This window comes from Sceloporus occidentalis, unplaced genomic scaffold (genome assembly GCF_023333645.1).
Source record: "Sceloporus occidentalis isolate IW3139 unplaced genomic scaffold, rSceOcc1.0.p SCAF_1, whole genome shotgun sequence".
NCBI lineage: Eukaryota > Metazoa > Chordata > Lepidosauria > Squamata > Phrynosomatidae > Sceloporus > Sceloporus occidentalis.
The window spans coordinates 12,324,162-12,345,873 of NW_028316981.1; the positions used below are offsets into that span (position 1 = coordinate 12,324,162).

General features: G+C 42.9%; 2 protein-coding genes across 2 annotated transcripts in view; both read right to left on the bottom strand.

Annotated features, from left to right (window-relative positions):
* Window positions 1-179: 179 nt before the first annotated feature.
* LOC149320771 (uncharacterized) lies at window positions 180-9,633 on the bottom strand. The gene is made up of 5 exons (XM_089502822.1): window positions 9,466-9,633; window positions 7,751-8,697; window positions 5,702-5,819; window positions 3,395-4,345; window positions 180-2,086 (listed from the first exon to the last, which is right to left on the bottom strand). Exons 2-5 carry the CDS (start codon window positions 8,420-8,422, stop codon window positions 288-290), a joined length of 3,540 nt encoding a protein of 1,179 aa, XP_089358948.1. The 5' UTR covers window positions 8,423-8,697; window positions 9,466-9,633; the 3' UTR covers window positions 180-287.
* A 3,297-nt stretch (window positions 9,634-12,930) lies between these two features.
* The window catches only part of LOC149320772 (uncharacterized), a 30,206-nt gene continuing 21,424 nt past the window's right edge, over window positions 12,931-21,712 (bottom strand). Inside the window, exons 9-12 of the mRNA XM_089532356.1 lie at window positions 19,704-19,838; window positions 17,638-17,936; window positions 15,263-16,701; window positions 12,931-14,517 (exon numbers count right to left, since the gene is read on the bottom strand). Of these exons, the coding sequence (XP_089388482.1) occupies window positions 14,100-14,517; window positions 15,263-16,701; window positions 17,638-17,936; window positions 19,704-19,838 (2,291 nt within the window). The 3' untranslated portion in view covers window positions 12,931-14,099. The remainder of the gene's footprint in view (window positions 14,518-15,262; window positions 16,702-17,637; window positions 17,937-19,703; window positions 19,839-21,712) is intronic.

Genomic DNA, 21,712 nt, shown 5'->3' on the forward strand with positions numbered 1-21,712 from the left:
AGTCCCATCTTCATCATTTTAGGCTCTGGAGAAAATGATATTACAGGTAGGGAAGTTGTTTAAATCTGTGGTGAAGAATGTGCAGCTGACCAGATGGTGTTGGACTGCAAAGCATATGCAGTTTTTCTATTAACTAAACAATGTTTATTTGGAGACATCAATTTATACAGAGTCTGGCAGAAGATAGAATAGTCAGTTTAATTTCTAAAGGAAAAGGATGGTCAACAGATTATGAGGGACAAATGGACAAAGTTTCCATTTTTCTAAGTTTTTGTAAGAATTGAGATCTAGTGTAACTTTTTCTCACAGCTTGAACATTTGTGCAGTTTCTCCCCTGCTTGGCTGCTTGCAGACACCATGAGATTGGGCCTTCTCACAACACTTTGCCCACAGTCCAAACACTGATAGGGCTGAACTTCTTTGTGGACACTCTCATGTGAAATTAGGTGGGAGCCATATCTGAATGTTTTCCCACAAACTGAGCATTCAAATGGTTTCTCCCCAGCATGTGTCTGCTTGCGTACAAGATTCGAACTCAGGCAATGGCTTCTTATGCACTCAGAACATTTCAATACCTTCTCTGCCTGGCCTGATAGTTGCCTGAAATTTTTCCCACACTGGGAACAGATACAGAATTCCTCCCCTACATGAATTTTCTGATGTCGTAGAAGAACAGAGTTTGAGGTGAAACTTTTCCCACAGTCTGAACAGATGTATGATTTTTGTGCTGAGTGAATTTTCATATGTTCAATAAGATTGTATCGCCTATCAAAAGTTCTCTCACAGTCTGAGCACTTATAGGGCTTCTTTCCTGTGTGAATTTTCTCATGCAATGCAAGATGGGAAGGCCACCTGAAGGTTTTGTCACAGTAGGAACATTTATATAGTTTCTTTCCTGGGTGGGACCTCTCATGAGATTTAAGTGTTGGGTTGTTTCTGACGTTTTCCTCCCAAGCTAAGGGCTTGTGCGATTTTTCCCCTTTATGGATTCTCTCATGAATTTTAAGTCCTCGTCTCTGGCTAAAGCTTTTTCCACAGTGGGAACATTTATGCTGCTTCTCCTTTGTATGGACTTTCTGGTGTGCAATGCATTGCAAACTGTTCCTGAAGGCTTTCCCACAGACTGAGCATTCAAATGGTTTCTCTTTGTGGGTCCATACATGTGCAATTAGATCTGAACTGACATCAAAGATTTTCCCACAAGCAAAACATACATATGAGTCTTTTGCAGCATGGGTCTTCTCATGTTCAGCAAGTTCTGATTTTTGACTAAAACTTTTTCCACAGTAGGAGCACACTGCTGTGTGGATTCTCTCATGTAATCTGAATTGTGAACTCCAGGTGAAACACTTCCCACAGTACGAACATTTATACGGTTTTTCACTTGTGTGGATTCTCTGGTGTATTTTGAGATATGAGCCATTTCTAAAGTTATTCCCACACACTGAACATTTATAGGACTTCTTAACTGTGCGTATTCTTTGTTGTTTAAGGTCTGATTTCGGACTGCACCTCTTCCTACGTTTTGAAAACATATAGGTTTTCTTTCCTGGCAACTGTTTGTCTTGTGGGTCACAGCCAAAGGTATTTCCACAGTGGGAACATTTATGTGGCTTCTGGCCTGTGTGGGTTCTCTCATTTTCTCCACAGTGGGAACACTTATACAGTTTCTCACCCACATGGGTTCTCTCATGTGTTAAAAGATTTGAGCTGCTACTGAAGCTTTGTCCACAGTGCCAACACTTGTATGGCTTCTCAGCTATATCAGGATCTTCGTGCATGATAACTTGAGAACTTTCATTGACATTTCCCCCAATTTCGCGGTATTTCACTTCACTCTGCTCATCCCAGATGGGGGGCTCACTGATACTTTCGCAAACACCACCTGATGAAACAAACTGATCCTCTACTTTCCCTTTACCATTTCTATTGGTTTTGTTTGCCCTCTGCCTGTTCTCATTATGTTCTCCTTGATACAGGAAATTGTTCCCTTTGCTGGCTTTCATGGATGTCATCAGTTGCTCCATTTCCTCAGTACTCTCAAGTAGTGGGTTTTGTTCCTCGCTTTTAGTCAGCTCTGTACCACCTACAAAAAATGGAGAAGAATCTAAGTACATCTCAGACATTGCAATCAAATTAGAGAATTCCATAGACTCTGCAGGCTATGTAGTTTGCCTCTGTCTTTGCAGTAACATTACTTGCTATTATAGATGTGTTATTTAAGAAACATCCTATCTCTCCCTTTTGGGGGAAAAAGAGTCAGGAATCTGGACTATCCTAGCAATCAGGAACAAGAAAGAATCAGCAAACCAGTTAAACGGTTGCTTGTGTGGGTTAGCATCTGGAGCTGATAAGAACATGGAAAGACAGATTTAGATTTCCACTAAGTCATGAGTGCCAAAGAGTGACCTTGGACCACTCACACTTTCTTTCCCTAAGGTGGTTCTTCTTCAAATAAAGTTAAGAAGGGCCCTGCACCATAACCTTTGCCGTAATGGGATTGGAGAAAAGGTAAGATATAAATGGAATAAATAAATAAAGCAAATAGTAGAGCTCCCTCTTTCCCTGTTCATGCTTAACTGCATTGCTTACTACAGACATGTTTCTGCAACTTAACACCAAAAGTTTCTCCAAAACCCTTTCCCCATCCTCCCAATGTTGGTACTGCTAAAAAAATCTTCAAGCTACACAGAGTACAAGGAGGGAAGGAGGCAGAGGAGATATAAAAGGACTGTGTAAAAAGAGGCTTCTCCTTGGAGGCTTTGTTAACTGAGGTATACCAGTATCAGGGTGGAGACAGGGGGCATGTGGGTTACCAAGGCTGCCAGTGCAGCCTGCACAACCAGCAGGATTCCTCATAGTGACCCCTGGCCTTCCCATGCTAAAATACTGTTCCAGAATGGCCAGGGGCCACCTAAGGTAGTATGTGATTATCCACAAGTGCCATATTGAGAAGGGTGGACATGTTTTAGGCTGCAAAATAGAGATTCTTAATAGATTAATTTGTTAAAAGCTGTAGGCAACAGTCTCATCTTCATTCAAGGGATATCAGAGCTTACCTAACTAAGAGAAACAAAGCTGAAGAAACAAGACATCAGAGATTCATTTCTTCACAGGGCCTATGGGCTGTGCTTTGCTTTGCAGGTCCCCAGAACTCTTCAAAAAGGTGTGAGACAGAGATAGAGGGGGGAAATCCTGTTTAAGAGGCCCAAGGGAGTAAATAGAAGAAAAGGCTGAACAAGTATGATGACAGAGACCACTGAAAAAGAAGGTAGAAGCTGAAAAGCCAAAGAAAAGAGAGAAGGCACCAGAGTGGGAGACCATGTTGTTTCTAACTCATGCAAGGCTGACATTTCTGACAGTATTAGATGAAGCACGTTGTGGAAAGACTTACCCAACAGATTATCATGCCCAGTAGGGTTGTGCTCTGTCTTTCTTAGAGGCTTCGTCCCACAAGCAGAACATACATATGAGTTTTTTGTAGTATAGGTCTTCCCATATTTAGAACGTTTTAATTTATTACAGAAACCTTTACCACAGGAGGAGCATACTGTTGTGTAGATTCTCTCATGATATTTGAGGTGTGATCTCCAGGTGAAACACTTCCCACAGTGCAAACACTTATACGGTTTCTCACCAGTGTGGAGTCTCTCATGTAATTTGAGATATGAGCCATTTCTAAAGCTCTTCCCACACACTGAACATCTAGAAGACTTTCCACTTGTGTGTGTTCTTTGATGTTTCACAAGGTCCGATCTCCAATGATAGCTTTTCCTGCGTTCTGCACGTGTATACGGCTTCTTTCCTGCCTGGAATTTATCTTCTGGGTTCAACCCAAAGAAATTTCCACAGTGTGAACACATATGTGACTTCTGGCCTGTCTGGGTTCTTTCACTTTCTCCACAGTAGGAACATTTATACAGTTTCTCATCCACATGGGTTCTCTCATGTGTTAAAAGGGCTGAGCTGCTACTGAAGCTTTGTTCACAGTGCCAACACTTGTATGGCTTCTCCTCTGCATCAAGACCTTCATGCATAATAAAGTGAGAGTTTTGACTAAAGTGCTCCCCACTTCTGTTGTATTTCATTTCATTCTCCTCATCCCAGGTAGGGGACTCACTGGTACTTCTGTAAACACCTTTTGATGAAACAAACTGACCCTCTACTTTCTCTTTGTCATTTCCGTTGGCTTTGTTTGCCCTCTGTTTGTTCTCCTGAGGCTCCCCATGACACAGGAAATTGTTCTCTTTGCCATTTTTTATGGATGTCATCCATTGCTCCGTTTCCTTGGTATTCTCATGTAGGGGGTTTTGTTCATCACTTCCAGTTAGCGCTGTACCTCCTGCTGGGAGAAAACAAAATGTAGAATAATCTAAATAGGACATAGACATATCAACCAGAGTACTCCATAGACTATGGAGGCTCTGTAGTTTATCTTTGTAGATGAGCTTTTAGGCTTTGTTGGATATATGTAATTGTCTTACAGATACTACCGGTCTAACTTTCCATCCATGAACTGCCCTGTCATAACCATTTTATAGTTTCATAGAAGAGTAAATAAAGTGTCATAGCTGGAAGTAAGTAAAGCACCAGTATCTGGTCACCTATTATTTGCTAGAATCCCTCTGGGCCCCATGTAGATCTAGAGTAGGGATGGGAAAAAAACCTCACAGTTTGTAGGTTACATGCAGTTCCCATGATGGGATCATAGTGGATTCGTTTTTTGTTTTGTTTTGTTGTATTTTTGGTGGCCATACAGACTAAGGCCAGTTTCTACCAATCCCACTCTAACACTCTGTACCCCCTCAAAAATGGCAGGAATTCCCTCCAAAATGGTCAAAGGTCTTCAAAAGATCCACCCTATTCATCTGGAACATAGCATGAATGATGGTGATAACAAAAATACCAACAACATTAATTTATAATGTTCTTTTCACCAAAGGGTGGAATATCAAGCATATATAATCAAGAACAAAACAATAAAACACAACACTATAATATACTTAAAACGGATAATAAAGGGACGTTGGTAGGAAGCATTTCAGGAATACTTGGGTTCTTAATAGATTTGTTTTAATTTGTTAAATGAGTCCCAGTCCTGGGAAAAGAGAGGGATACACACACACACACCCATAGTCTCATGTTCAGTCCCTGAAGGCCAGAACTTTCCAAAGAGAAACAAAGCTGGAGAAACCAGACCTCAAAGATTCATTTTTTCGCAGGGCCTATGAGCCGCTCCATTATATACAGTGGAGCCTCCGCATACGCTGCCTTTTTATAGGCGGCTTTGAGCACAGGCGCTCAAAACCGCCGGCGCACCATTGGAAACAATGGGGCTCGAGCATAGGCAGATTTTTTTTATACGCGGAGGGATCCGGAACGAATCCCTCGCATATAATAAGGTTCCACTGTACTTTGCTTTGCAGGGCACCCTAACTCTTCAAAAAAGACGTCAGACAGAAATTGGGAGGGGGTGCTGCCTATGAGGGCCAAGGGAGTGAGCAGAAGGAAAGGTTGAACAAGTATGATGATGGAGACCACTGAAAAAGAAAGTGGGAGAAGAGGAAAGTAAAAAGAGAGAGAGAGAGAGAGAGAGAGAGAGAGAGAGAAGGCACCAGGGTAGGAGGCCATGGGGTTTCTAACTCATGCAAAGCTAGCATTTCTGCTAGTGTTAAATGAACCAAGTCCTGAAGATACTTACCCAACACATTAACATTCCCATTATATTTGTGCTTTGCCTTTGTTAGAAGCTTCTTCTTTTTCATGTTTGTCTGAGCCTTCTTTGGCTTGGGGAGATTTGCAAACTCCTCTTTGGACATCTGGAGGAGAGGATCAAAATCAGATCATAACAATGATTATTACTGTATTACTACAAACAGTACTATTACAAATAGTTACTTGTCCAATCAAAAGAGAGAATTTCAAGGATTACAAACTTAACCTAGCAAGCTGCCTTCCATCAGGTCTCACTCTTTGTCCCTCTAGTGCAGTTTTTCCTACCTTGACTAACAGCTGCTCCTCAAGACCATAGGCAAAGGTGTGCCTTTTCCATCACTTTTTAAACTGGAGTTGCTAATCATAGAATCGTAGAGTTGGAAGAGACCACTAGGGCCAGCCAGTCCAACCCCCTGCCATGCAGGAAATCCAAATCAAAGCATACCCGACAGATGGCCATCCAGCCTCTGTTTAAAGACCTCCCAAGGAAGGAGACTCTATCACCCTCCAAGGGAGTTTGTTCCACTGTCGAACAGCCCTTACTGTCAGGAAGTTCCTCCTAATGTTGAGGTGGAATCTCTTTTCCTGGAGCTTGCATCCATTGTTCCGGGTTCTATTCTCTGGAGCAGCAGAGAACAAGCTTGCTCCTCCTCAATATGACATCCCTTCAAATATTTAATGACAGAAACCATCTTCTTCTGAATCAAAAAAGTGCTCCACCATGAGCAGTAGCCCATCCCAATGGTACAGTTATTCTGTTCAGTTGAAAAAGACTTGCTGAGGATTTGAACTCTAGATTTCTCATACCTTAAGGAATCTCTCTTCCTGTCTTCCATTAGATTTGAATCTATTGTCCTGTGTCCTAGTCTCTGGAGCAGCAGAAAACAGACTTGCTCCATCTTCAATATGACCCTTCAAATATTTAAACATGGCTATCATGTCCGCTTTTACCATTCTCTTCTCTTCCCGAGGCTAAACATAACCAGGTCCCTAAACTGCTCCTCATGGTACATGATTTCCAGAACTTTCACCATTTGGGTTGCCCTCCTATGAACACACTTGTTTGTCAATATCCTTCTTGAACTGTGATGCCCAGATTCCAGACGAGGCCTGACCAAAGCAGAATAATGGCATTATTACTTTCCTCAGTCTAGAGACACTATACTCCTATTGATTCAGCTTAGAATTGTATTGGGTTTTTTAGCTGCTGAATCACACTGTTGACTCATGTTCAGCTTGTGGTCCACTAAGATTCTTACATTCCTTTCATATGCACTGTTTTCAAGCCAGGTGTCACCCATCCTTTATCTGGACATTTCATTTTTACTGTCTAAGTGTAGTACTTTACATTTCTTCCTGTAAAAAAATTCATTTTGTTAGTTCTGGCCAAGCTTTCTAATCTCTTAAGGTCATTTTGAATTTTGATTCTGTCCTCTGGGGCATTTGCTACCCCTCCTAATTTAGCAGCATTTGGAAATTGGATAATATTCCATTCCCTCTATTCCATAATTCAAATCATTGATTAAGATGTTGAACAGCACTGGGCTCAGAACAAAACCCTACTGGTTCTACTGCAACCAGGCTTTTAGGAACTGACTGCAAGGACTCTGCAAAGATTTATAATAGTGTGGATTTGACTTTTAGTTATTTTCGTTCAATTCATTTTAATTCTATGGATAGTTTTGTATGTTTTCACTTACGTTTCTGCATGTGCTTTTATCTGTTAATTGTTTTAATTTTGGTAAGCTGCTTGCCATCCTAGTTTTGGGGAAGATACGCACAAAACTGAACAGACCAAATCCTCTGTACTTTAGATACACACATACTACCATCAGTGAGTGTCCTCACCAATTTTCTCCCAACCTCTTTCGTCCCAATCTCTGTACTGTTTTAAACACTATTATTTGTTGTGCATCATCTGAGGACCAAAAGCCTGCCTTAAAAAAAAAAAAAAAGTCAGATAACAAACAGTAGCAGTTTTGATGGCAAAATAGGTCAACAGGACTTTGGGAAGACCAACCAGAAGAACCCTTACCTGCCCTTCCCAGCCTGTAGCCCCTGGCTGCCTCAGAAGGAAGTCTTCTGCCAGGATCACAGCTTGGGCACAGGACTCAGGAGCATGTTCCCTGAGCCAGTTCTGCATATCCAGCGGCAGGGCAGCCAGGAACTGCTCCAGGGTCACTAGATCCAGCATCCGCTCCTTGGTGTGTCTCTCTGGCACCAGCCACTGCCGACAGAGCTCTTGCAGCTCCCTACATAGGTTTTGGGGCCTGTCGAACTTTTGGTAGCTCAATGTCCGAAAAAGCTGGCGCTGCATCTCCAACCCAACAGCATCTTTACCTGGGGTTCCTTCCTTCCTTGCCCCTGGAAGTCTGGGCTCCCAATAGCTTTCATCATCCTCTGTTGCTCCCTCAATGAGAGGGGGCTGATTTGGAGGGACCCACAATCCTCTGGGCCACTTGTTGGCCTCAGACACTCCCTGGCCAGACACCTGAGGACTCTTTGAGTCAGGCTGTTGCAGGGCTTCCCCTGCCGAACGCGTCCTCAAAAACTCTTCGAAATGAGCATGCCAGGTTCTGGACGGCTCTTCCTCTGAGTCCTGCTTCATCCTTTGTCCTCCTTCTCCTCCACTGCTTCCTGTTTCTGTCAAAGTGGCTCCTTCCTTGACCTCTTCTACTTTGGGACCTGTTAAATCCACCTCCTCCATTTTTATTTCTGGATCCGGACAGTAAGTGGCCCTTGTTTCTTGTACTGCAGCCCTTTCCTTCCAAAGAAATCAGCTCTGCTGTGCTTCTCCCTCCTTTGATTTTCAGCCCCAGTCCTTGAGGGACACCACAGCCCTGATATTATGTCCTTCACGTTCCCTTGATGGTCAACTCATCCAGGGACACCTTTCTCCAAGTAAGGCAGCAAAGTATCCAGGGCTTAGTACAACCAGTGAGAGCCAGCCATTGCTCAGGGAGACCCCCCTGCCTACTGCTCCTAAGAGAAAAACAGACAGGAGGTCAAATGGAAGACTAAAATGACTGAGGATCTCTTACTCAAGGGTGGGACCAACCCTCCTCCCATGGGGGCCACACTGGTCCTCCTGACCTCCCTCAAAGGGATGCCACATCACCTCTTCTTCATTGCCAACCCATTTGGAGCGAGGTTTCCAGGGGGGGCTTTGTGAAGTGGGTTATGAGGGCAAAGCCACCACATTCTTGATCCAAAGGGAAGTGATGTCACATCACTTCCTGTTTCACGGTAAAAAAAACCCTGAATTTTAACCACATTTGGAGGCATTGAGGGTCTGCCACTTTCTTAGTCCATGCTCTCAATGAGTGCAATGAACCCTTCAAGAAGTGGAGGTGTTCCACTCTCAGGAAGCATTCCCAGCCATGCACTGTACTCAGTCTCCTAGGCTGCCTTGAGAAGGGGCCCCAGGGGAGCATCGGGGGGCACACAGTTAAAAGAACTGACCCCAAAGCCTGCGTCGACTATCGGCCCCCAGCCTGCCTTTAGCCCTGGCTGCTGGGGTTTCCTTTACTTCCTCCTTTATGTCCTCCATGACACGCGCCTGGGTTTCTTTGGCCCCAGAGCTCCCGGCAGAGGCAGCGGAGTCCTAGGCTCCTGGAGTCGGAGGAGAGCCCCTCAAGGGCCCCCAGTCCCCCCTTCTTCTGCCAGGCAGGGACCCACATCAAAGCATCCCATGGGCAGATGGACCCCCAGCCTCTGCCTAAAGGCCTCCGGGGAAGAGACCCCACACACCTCTCTCCTCCGGGCTTCCAGGAGCTCCTCCGCCGCCATCGGCCCCAGGCTCCACCAACGCAAGTCCCCCGCCGGAAGAGGAGGAGGAGGCCGGAAGGAAGCCCTGCCCGCCCTTTTCCCTCGGCGGGAGGCGCCTCCTGCCGCTCTAGGCCGCCCCTCTATGGCCTTAACCCCTTCTTAATCTTTGCCGCAGCAGCAGCAGCAGCAGCAGCAATGGCTCAAAGGCAGCAAGGAGCCCGGAGTCCTCTCCGCAGCCTCTTTCCCAGGACAACGAGCATCGCCATCAGCATCATCCCTTCTTCCTCCGCCTCCTTTTCTTTCTCTTTCTGCTCTTCTTCTCTTCCTCTTCTGCTTTTCTGTCTTTTCTTCTCTTTCTCTTCTTTTTCCTTCTTTCCCCCTCTTCTGTTTTTTTTTCTTGTCTTCTGCTTTTATTCTTCTGTCCCTCTTTCTTTTTTCTTCTCTTCAGCCTTTCCTTTTACTTCTTTCCTTCCTCCCTCTACTTCTCCTTTCTCCTTCTCCTTCTCCTTCTCTTCCTCTCATAGAGAGATCTTGTGGCACCTTTGAGACTCACTGAAAGAAAGAAATTGGCAGCACAAGCTTTTTGCCAGGGACAAAATGTGGAACAAATTCGAGACCAAACTGTAGGACAAAACTCGGCCCAAAATGTAGGGCATTTAAGAAAAAGGGAGGACCTTACATGCCCTACACTTTGGTCTTGAATTTGTCCTACATTTTGTCCCTGGTAATAGTGGACAATTACGGCAACCCTACTTCTGATGCATATTAGAATCATAGAATCGTAGAGTTGGAAGAGACACTTGATCTCCACTGAACATTTTAGAGCCAGATATTTGACTCAAGTGGCTACTTTAAGACTTGCCTTGACTGAGCTACGACTTCAAGCAATGCCTTCTGCAGTTCTAGATGGACACTACAACAAAGTGCCTTTTGAGAACAGACTCTGCATCTGCAGCCAGCCTCAGGCGGAGGATACTGTTCATTGCTTGTTGATTTGTCCATTGTAGAGCGACCCTAGAAAGAAACTTTAACAGCCTTGCTGACAAACAAAAGTGGGAGCTCTACTGTTGATTCGGTCCAATTCCTTTTGAGTGACACCAACGACAGTGTAACCGACAGAGTGGTCTTTTTGACACGGCTGCAAAAAAGATTAGAAAGAGAGAGTTAAATTAAATTGCCATAAATTGCCATGAAGCGCCAAATACTAATTAGATTTTGTGATTTTATTGTATATGTTTACTAATACTCAGGAAAGATATCTCTTTTTCCTTTTCTCCTTTTTAACAGTTAACCATTTTAACTGCACACCAAATGTTGGGACATTTTTGTCCTTTGTATTCTGTGCCTTCAGTTTGGTGTCCTGGTGTGATGAGTGTGGGGACTAGGAGCCAAAACACACGGCAGAAATAACCCAGTCTGAGACCACTTTAACTTTCCTGGCTCAGGCAACCCAAGCAGAGCAGTTAAGCAGGTTTCAAACTGGATTATTTCTGCAATGGGTTTTGTCCCTAGGTATTTGGAGACCAGAGTTCAATTCCCTGCTTAGCCATGGAAACCCTGAGTGATCTTGCATGAGCCACACACTCTCAGGCCCAGAAAACCCCATGATAGAGCCACATAAATCAGAAACAACTTGAAGGCACACAACAACAAAACGGCGATTCCCTTCAGTTTGGGACTTGGAACTGGAAAAAATTCATTTTTTAAAATCTCAAGGGGGAGAACAGTCAAGTAATACATGCAAAGTCTTTAGATGCCACAATCTTCATTGTCTTTACTTTAAAAAAAATTCTGTGCACTGGGCTCAATTGAAGCTTCCTAATAACATGTAACATAAATGACTCTGATTCTAACCTCATTTTGAAATGTGTTTGCATCAAAACAAAGGCATGCTGCTGTTTAGTATTTGCTCTTGCAAAAAAGAAATATTTTTAACAATTTTCTCCATGCTGACAGAGTCTTAGAACTCAGTGCCATAACGGAAACCTAAAGAATCCTGGGATTTGTATTTAGAATTCTGAGTAAGAGAGCGCAATTTGCTCAGCAGACTACAATTCCCAGGGCTCTGTAGGATGCTGCCATGGCAAATAAAAGCAGAATTAAAGTGCTATAATTGTATAATGTCAAAGAGACCCTCTAAAGGATAAATGTCACAGTTCTGTGGCTTCGATGCTTCTTTCCTTTGTGGAAAGTCTAGAAATTTAGGTTAAAAAACTGATCCAAAAAACCTGAGTCAACTTATTCATGGGTCAATGTAAGTACTATATTTTAAGTCACATGTGTGTGTGTGTGTGTGTGCGCACACGCGCACATGCGCGTGCATATGCCCTGGAAGCATTGACTCCCCTTCTTCTCTCTCATTCATCCAGCCTTTATTATGAGTACAAATAGTTATGCCTGCTGGAATTTTGTAAGTTCCTTGGCACTGTTTTCCTTTGCTTCGTCATTTACATCCTTCATTACATGCCCCGAAGTTTTAACCCTCACCTTATCCACAGGTCATATCAAAATCCATAACTATGACCTCAAAACCTGCCCTCAACTTACGCATGAGATCGATTTATCGTCGAGTATATATGGTAAAAAAGTATACAAAGCCTGAGTGGATCTGAAAAACAAGCAAATAATGAAGATGCAGGCAACAGAGTAAATAAAACTTTTTATCAATAGCTTGTCATGTATGCCACAGAGTCCTGGCCATACTATCAAGTTGTAAAGTTAGAGAACTGAATACAGTCGGCCTTCCTTATCCATGGATTCAAGCATCCACAGCTTGAAAATATTCCAAAAAAGTATAAATTCCAAATAGCAAACCTTGATTTTCCATTTTATATAAGGAACACCATTTTTCTCTGCCATTATATTTAATGGGACTTGAGCATTCACGGACTTTGTTTTCCATGGGGGATCCTGGAACCAAACCCCAGCGTATAACAAGGTCTTGCTGTAATTAGGTGTCTCCAAGGAAATTCTGGATCAGCTGATAAGCACAGTATTTGATTCCAAAAAGTTACTCCATTCAGCAAGACTTCATAAACAGAGAGGAGGAGCTCTGCTTAGCACTTTCTAGTCTGATGGGAACATCAGGGGGAAAGTAAGAGCTCAGAAAAGCCACTCCTTTGGAATACAATTCCCAGAATCCTCCTGTCAGCACAGATAGTGGCCATACTCAGTGAGGGATTCTCAGACTTGTAATCCAAAAAATTAACTTTTTCCTTATAGACAAAGGACACAGTGACAAACATACTTAGCCACCTCTGTTTCATAAGAGATTTGAGATTGACTGGTTATAAACTCAGACAACACAAGTGTCAATAAAATAAATTAAAAACAAGCAAATAAACAAACTTGAAATTAGGAATGTGATTTGATTTACAAGCATATATATGGGATCAGACTCTGAACATCATGTCTTAAGTAATTAGCCATAATCAGATCTGTAACATGTCTTGAATGTCAACAGTGTATGGTGACTATGTTTTTGATATTGCTAGATAGTTCATAATTTCAAAAATCTGTCTCAAATATATGCCAGAAAACATTTTTCTTAATTCTTGAAAAAGCAACACTGCAGAGTAACCCATGGCATTTGTCATTTTCGGAAACCTCTATTTCAGCCTAATTGGTAAGCAGTTTCAATTGCCTTGTTTTTTTATTAAAATGAACGTACTGTGCGGTTATATTTTGGAAACTATGAAGGGCTACCAAATCTGTGTTGCATTACATTATATTTTAATCATAATGGCAAACACACAGCTGTGGTCATGGAATAATTCCTGTGCAGCTAAGCACTGTGTGCCTGTATTCTCATATACAAAACCTTGCTCTCATTTAAGGTAGCATATTTGGAGTTGTAAATATTCTCAGTATAACAGACAGTTTATGGCTAGCAACAAGCAAAGACAGAAATCACCTTTTCAGAGAAACCTTGGCCAAAGGCAGAATTTTTCAGAAACTATTATAACAAAATTACCCAGTGTGAGATGGTCCCCCTCCTGAACAACCAAACCCCTTCGAGTTGTTTCTGACTTAAGGTGACCCTATCCACAGGGTTATATTGGCAAGATTTGTTCAGAGGAGGTTTGCCTTTGCCTTCTTTTGAGGTAGAGAGTGTGAACTGCCCAAGGTCACCCAGTGGGTTTCCATGGTCAACCAGGGATTTAAACCCTGGTCTCCCAGAGCCCTAGTCCAACACTCAAACCAGCACACCACACTTTCTCTTAATTATAATACTATGAATCCATTTGAACTACCATGGCAATAGCCCAATGAATCCTGGGATTTGTAATTTGCATGCACTCTCAGCCTCCGGGGAAGGCAAAGGCAAACAAATCACTGAACAAATCTTGCCAAGAAAATCCTGCCAATTGGTGACCCTAAGGTGAAAACAACTTGGAGGCAAACAACACATTGCATTTGAGCTTCCCTGGCTGAAAATTCTACCCTTTCCTAAACTGTAAATCTATGGATTTCATAGGATGCAGCCACAGCAGTTAAAGTACAATCACAATGCTATGATTGTGTGGTGTAAATGGGCACAAGAAGAACAAAAATGAATGGTGTTTTTTTAATGCAGTCACATTTTAAATGCTGTTATTTTGTTGACTTTGTGTTTCTCAAACGGAACTGTGTTTTGAAACTTGAAGTAGTGAAGAAGCCCTGTTCTGCTTCAGAAGAACCAAGTGTTCATAGACGTCATCCAGCAAGGAACGTCTTTCGACAGTCATGACGTTCCCATCTCTACAGAAGAGGTGTGTCGCCGCAGCACTTGAAGGCATGCCTGTGTTGTACTTCAAAAAACTCTGCTGGATACTTGGAAAGGCAAGCAGGGATGACAGCTCCCTGCTGGGCATCTTCAGGTACTTTGAGATTTCCTCCTCAACAGGGTCCACTACTGATTTCCCTTGTTGGGGCCTGATGTCGAAAAAGTCAAGTAAACCACTGTCCCTTTCCTGGTCTTCCTCTGAGTTCCCTTCAGTCATCTCAGTGACTGCACCCTTGAGTTCAGCTTTCAACAAGGCCTCCGCAGCTGACCTAGAAGAAAGGGAATGGGTCGATTCAAGTGAGGGCACCAAAGGAAGTACTTTTTCATTCACAATTTGTTAGCTCCCGGGATGTTTACAAAGAATTCACACTGCTCATTTTAATAAAAAATAATTCAGAGACATAGCCATATTAGTCTGGAAAATTTGCAAAGGGGAAAGGGAATATTAAACTCCACAACAGCCACAAAGAGACACAGAAAGGTGTATGGTTAACTTACACTAGCATATGCCACCAACTGGATGCCAGCTGGTAAGAATCACAAGGGTGACTATCACCGGGGGGGGGGGGGGGGCGCAATCAATTACACTGGTATTCGTAGAAGGTGGCAGCAGCCTAGATAACCATAAGAGTGCTTTCACAGGTGGTTTCCACAAGTGGAACAAGAGTCTCATACAGGTAACACAAGTCTTCCTAGGACAATTAATCCTAGGCCCCACACAGTGGTGGTAGCAGGTGGATTAAGTAGAGCCTCATTTTACATTTGCGGATAGCAGGTGGGATAAATTATGGTCCACCTCACGTATGTTGTTGGAATATAGCTCCTAGCATTCCACACCATTGGCTACACTGGCTGGGGTTGTTCTGGCAATAGCAGTCTAAAAACATGTGATGGGCCACCCGATTCTCACCCTTAGACTCAAACTGGCCACTGTGAGAAGAAAAAGAAGGCTGGATTTCTTGCATCCACCCCCACCTTGGGCTGCTCCATCTGAAGGATTTCTTACTTTCTTACCTTTCAGTCTGGGCAGAATCCAACCAGTCTACTTTGAAACGAGGGTGTAAGCAGGCTGCCAGGAGAAGCTCCTTGTCTTCCCAAATACCTGCAAATCGTTTCCTTAGGGCTTCCCGCACACCCCTCAAGAGTGGAAGACAGTGAGTGTAGGGTACAGGTTTATTTTCTAGCCTTTGTAACTTGCGGTCCAGACTATGTAGAGTTGGCAGCAGATACCCCATGAACATGCCATTCTCCCGCTGTAGGATATCAAGAGACAGTGCTAGTGGCCCCATGATCTCAGTGTACTCCTGTAACACTAGACACTCATCATCTGTGATCCTGGCCAAGGAACACCTGTCCATTATGGCATCCACTTTTAGTGGCACAGTACAGAGGAGCTTGTTTAACTGCATCAGTGCCTCAAAAATGGCCTTCCACCCGGTCTTGTCTGGTACTGTCAAATACATACCGCATTGTTCATAGATGTACGCTGCAATTTGCACTGAGTTGTTCTGCTTTGACCACAGCTTTCTGCACTTTCTCATCAAGGTACAAAAATGTTTCTGGAAAGAACTAAGGGAGCTACATTGGGAGGAGTCAGAAATCATGGCTTCTACATCATGTGTTGCTACCAGGTTAAGGGTGTAGCTGGCACACCTCTGGTGGGGTGGCAACTTGGAATTCAACTCTGGTGCATCTTCCTCTGCCTGGTTACCTGTGTCCAGGATCTCAGAAATAGGAACAAACTCCATCTCAGACTTGTCCTGGTTGGCACCATTATTATCATCCACAATGCTGCCTGCAGCATCTGCAAGTTCTTTGGCCCTCAATACTTGGAATGCTTTCACAAAGCTGGAGCCATTGTCTGTGGTCATGCACACAACTTTGTCATGAATCCCATACTGCACATGAATATCACGCAGGGCTTTTACAAGGACACTGTATGTGAGACATCCTTTGAGATGCTTGAATGCCAAGGCCCCAAACTCCCGCTTTAGAGTTGTTGTGCTGATCCAATGTGCTGTGACCCCTAAGAAGTTCCTCTTGCCATCAGTCCAGCAATCAGCAGTGGTCGCCACATGGGATACAGCGCCCATCCGGCTCACAAAGCTTTCCCTCATGCTGGCCGCCCTCTTCTCAATTCTGTCCCTCAGGGTATTAGCACACATAATGGTGAGGTCCTTTGGAAGACCAAGGCAAACCAGTGCAAGGAAGGTAGGTTTGTGCACATTCTGAAGTGGCACAGTCTCCTCCACAATGTAATTCATGAGTGTCCTATCAAGAATCTTCTGAGTGACATTCTGTTTGATACATCTCCTGCTCCTCACAGGGGGACCATCAGAATCAGCATCATTGTCCTCACTGTCGTCATCAAAAGCCATGGGTTCTTCTGAGGATACAGATCTCTTACTTCTTGTGATTTCAAGAATTGCATTCAGCTTATCAGGATGTGCCTTCTGAGGAGGGAAGAGAGGAGAAAGGGGAAGTGAATTGTGAAAGAAAACTGAAAAAGTACTTCAAAAATTTTAAACACACAAAAGGGACAGTGTATGATGATGTCCTATCAGTCACTATCATCCTTCATTCTTTGCTGTGAGCAAAGCGCAGCCTCAGGAGCATGTGTGGCCCCTAGAAGGTATAGTTGTGGCCCATGAGCTCTAGAGTACTTGGACCACCCTTTTATTTGGCCATGAAAAGTGTGAATCACTTTCAGAAGAGGCAATACATATTTTAAATAGGTTTCAGGGCTGCTGCGGTACCATATAACATTTATTTTTTAAATCTTGGAGCATCTAGCCCTTTCCTTTCCAAGCCTCATTTTTTTGGCACTTTTCGCACTTTGTGCAGACCCAAGAGGATGCTGGGGCAGAATATATGCTCCCCAATTTTTTGCACTTCCCCTCTTTGCCCCATCATCCATCCAGAGGGAGAGATGGGCAGACCAGCTCCATCAGGCCTTGGCTGAAAAAGAAGAAGGCCCTCTCTCTATCCACCATCATCCAGAGGGAGAGAAGGACAGGTCAGCTCCATCAGGCCTTGCTTGAAAAAGAAGGCAGCCCTCCCTCCACCATCATCCAGGGGGCAAGTGGGGCAGGCCAGCTCCTAATGAGTAAGAAGAACAGCCCTCCCTACAGTCCATCTACCTTGGTTCAGGCTTCAGAGGGAGAGAAGATCTGCTAGATTTTCCCCCTTCCCCACTGCCATTCACTTCTCTTTTTGTGTCTTGTCTTTTTAGGTTGTAAGCCTGAGGGCAGGGAAATGTCAAATTAACTATTTGTAAGCCGCTCTGAGAGCCTTTTGGCTGAAGAGCGGGGTATACATAACTAAATAAATTTGTCATATAATAAGCAAAGCAAAAAACTAGTGGGAGTAACAACATGGCCAGCACTCACCTTTAAATGCTGCTTCACACTGGATGCAGAACTAACCCTTGACCTCATCCTTTTGATCAATGGTAGGCAATATCTGCACTGCACAATCACGTTTTTTCCCTTCTGGCTCACAAACAAAACAGCTTCCTCAAAGCCAAGCCAGGGCACTTGCTGTTGGGGGACTGCTGTCTTCATCAGCTGCTGCACTGTATTTTTACTGGGAGAGCCCTGCTCATATTTTGGCTGTGCCTGCTCATCAGTCAATTCTGTCTCACTGGCGGATCCCTCCATCACAGCAGCCTTAGCCACAGCAGTCTTGCCTGCAAAGAGAGAGAGAGAGAGAGATTAATTTATTTATTCCCTCTGCTTTATTAGAGGGTCACTTCAAGGGAATCCTTTATAAGGAACAAGTTTGCCCTTGTGGAGTGGGTTCTGCAGAGTCTCTATCTCATCTATACTTTGGTCAGACCTCGCCTGGAATACTGTGTTCAGTTTTGGTCACAACAATTGAAGGAAGATGTTGACAATCTGAAGCATGTCCAGAGGAGGGCAACCAAAATGGTGAAAGGTCTGGAAACTATGCCCTATGAAGAGCAGCTTAGGCAGCTGTGAATATTTAGCCTGGAGAAGAGACGGTTAAGGGGTGACATGATAGCCATGTTTAAATATTTGAAAGGATGTCATATTGAGGATGGAGCAAGCTTAGAGAATAGGACACAGAGCAATAGACTCAAGATTGAGATTAATTTCACCTTTACTAATTATGTTCCTAGGCAGGTCTGTCAGCAGGTACCTGGTGCACTTACTAGGAGTTCTGAGAAAAGTATAACAGAATTGGTGGCTAAGTTCTTCTTCTCTGCTGCTAAAATTCTGAAGACTATGATATGTGTACTTGTGTAACAATTAGCTCTGTCCAATGGTCATTGACAACCTGGTTGTTTTAAATAAATGCTAATTAATATTTGTATATATCATCATCATCTTCTTCTTCATCTTATATCCCACGTTTCCCTCAACACAGGGACTCAAGGCAGTGAACAATAAGTATAAAACAATGCAATTTAAAAACAATACAACATTAAATATATACAAAATATAAAAATTAAAAAAACCAATTAAACAATTTCAAGAATTAAAACAGTTATAAATTAAAATATAACATGTTACAATACAAACCATTAAAATTTTTTCACAAGGATGCCCAGAAATGAACCCAAATATGTTGCCCTTTTAAAAATCCAAGCATTAAAAAACCATCAAGAAGTACTGAGAACCATCATTAAATAGTGCAATACAAATCACCAGGAATCCACAGTTTGAATGAACCCTGTATTAGGACTATATGCATCTCTCATTTCACAAAGCCCATGACAGTGAAATTCCTTTTTTACAAAGGCTTTACACCTACCTTTTCCCTTCTTTTCTTAGCATCCTCTGCCTAGCTGGAAATTTTTTAGTAGCACGGGAACTGAAGGAAGACTGGAGACTTTTTATGTCAAGTTATAGCATTATATCTGGAGCAAAGAATGTAATAAAGTTGTGCTAGGATTTAGTTCTCGCTGACCTTACTGTATCTGTGTGTGCATGCCTATAATGGGCAAGGGAAACAGCAGCTTCTTCTAGAATATCATAAGCATGCATGAAAAGCAAAACAGAAAGAAAAGGGAGACGGCAAAATAAGTCTGCGTTGTTAGCCACCTCCAGCATGCTACAAAAGCTCTGGTCTGTAAGTCTGGCCACCAAAACGAAATCATAAGGAATATGGAGGCTGTTGTAAGAAAAAGCCATCTCTAGATGCATTCTGGAAGAATCCTCCAGGAGGTCTCCAGAAGGTTCAAAATGTATTTACTTATGCAAAGCTTACCTCATTGGTTGTTTCATTTCACACCTACTGTTCATTTTGAATAAAAGGTTTTCTGAAACATGTTGCAGTGATCTTCTTTTCTTTTGGTGTAAGAACCAATTCCTATTCTTTCAACATTATCCCTGCCTCTAGTACCAAATGTTCTGTTAAAGAAGTAATGCTCAGAAACATGTCAGCTTCATTAGCTGAGGTATTTGTGAATGTTCTTTACATCCCTACTCACTTCTTGTCTCCATAGTGAGCCGCTGTCTCTTTCTCGGTTCCTCAGTGTCCTGGTCCTCTTCTTCTGTCTCTCTCTTAATCTCTTTTGGTCTCTCAACACACTCCTCCTGATCTTGTTGCTCCTTCCTGTGTTCTCCTAAAGACAATGAAAGCACAAAACAGTGCAGCATTAGGCAGACTGTGAGCAACAATGAAATCATGTAACATCCCTCCTCCTTCATTTAGTAAGGACAGACCTCCATGATGAGTAACTAGACAGACATCATTGCTATTACAATAAGCTTATATCTCGTGTTACAAATGTAATATGATGGTGTCATGTCCCTGTTGCTGGGAGGAGAAAGAACAAATTACAGGCAACACATTAGAATCATAAGAATCGACAGGGACCCTACTCCAACCCCTGCTGTGCAGGGGTTCAAGCCCAAGCACTTTGGAAAGATGGCCATCCAACCTCTGTTTAAAGATCTTTAGAAAAAGAGAGTCCACTACCCTCCAAGGCAACCTATTCCACTGTGGAACATCTGACTGTAAAAAAAAAAGTTTATCTTAATGTTTAGGCGGAAGCATTTTTCTTGTAATTTGAATCCACTGATTTATGTTCTACTCTCTGGAGCAGTGGGAAACCCACTGGTTCTACAACATCCTTTCAGATATTTAAAGACAGGTATTGCTTCACATCCCAATATCTCTTCTCTAGCTTGAAGCAGCTCCCTCAGTCCTTCTTCAAAAGGTTTGGTTGCCAGATATCATGTGAGTTCTAATATGTCATTTCTGATCGCTTGAAAATCAGTGCCAGAATGATCAGTACCAGAGTGGCACTGCTGTTTGAGTGTTGGACTGAAACTCTGGAGACCAGGGTTCAATTCTCAGCTTGGCCATAATCTTGGGCAAGTCACATGCTCTCAGTTTCAGTGGAAGGCAATGGCAAACCTCCTCTGAATAAATCTTGCCAAGAAAACCCCTGGATAAGTTTGCTTTAAGGTCATCATAAGTCAGAAATGACTTGAAGGCACACACCAATAGCAAAATAAAAAATAGAGAGCTGTACTGAGCTCTACTTATCCCATTGCTATGGCACCAAAGTGATCAATACCCTTGAACAACTGCTGCCCAGAAGACACCGTAGTACTGTAGCATTCCCAGAGTCGCAGGTCTATATATCACATGAATAGTTTATGAAACAGAAGTTTCAACATACAGATAAATATTAGTTTGTGCAATGATGCTGTAAAAAACAGTGTGGAAGCACCAAGGATCAAGTCTATGAGGGCCATTTCCGGGGTTAGGGTATAACAAAATTACAGGAGAGCGATAACATTTACATTTCTATACTGCTTAACAGTGAACTCAGCACTCTGTAAGCAGTTTATAATCTGTTAAGCCAATTGCCCTCATCAAGCTAGGTCTCATTTTACCGACCTAAATTAGAACGGAAGGCTAAGTCAGCCTGGAGCCCTGTAGGATCAAACTCACAATGTTTTGGCTGCAGTACAGGCATTTAACCACTGCACCACAGGCTCCCTAGTGATAGTTTTTAAAATATTTGAAAAACTATCACACTATCATATAGGTAAACCAAACCAAGCAGATTGGTTTACTCTTGTTTCAGAGGACAGGACTAAAAAAATAAATAAATGGTGGTCTCAGTACAAAAATGAAATTTGACTAATAGGTGAAAAGAACTCAATAATGGCATAAACTGACAAGCAGATTGTGGGTTGAACTAAATGATTTTAAGAGATACCACCCAGTTTGTTTGAGTCTCTGGTACCTTTCTTGTGAGAAGCTTTAGATGACACAGTAATGGGGACCTCAAAAAGGCACTTACCAGCTGCAGTCCTGAATAGGTTTACTCAGGTATTAAGTCACATGGAGTTAAATAGACCTTTCTCCAGTGTAACTGTACATATAGAGTTACAGCAAAAGAATGGTAGAGTAAGTACTACCGTAAGTACTCAACTATAAGTCAAATAATTTATGCCAAAATAATAACCCAAAAACCTTGGG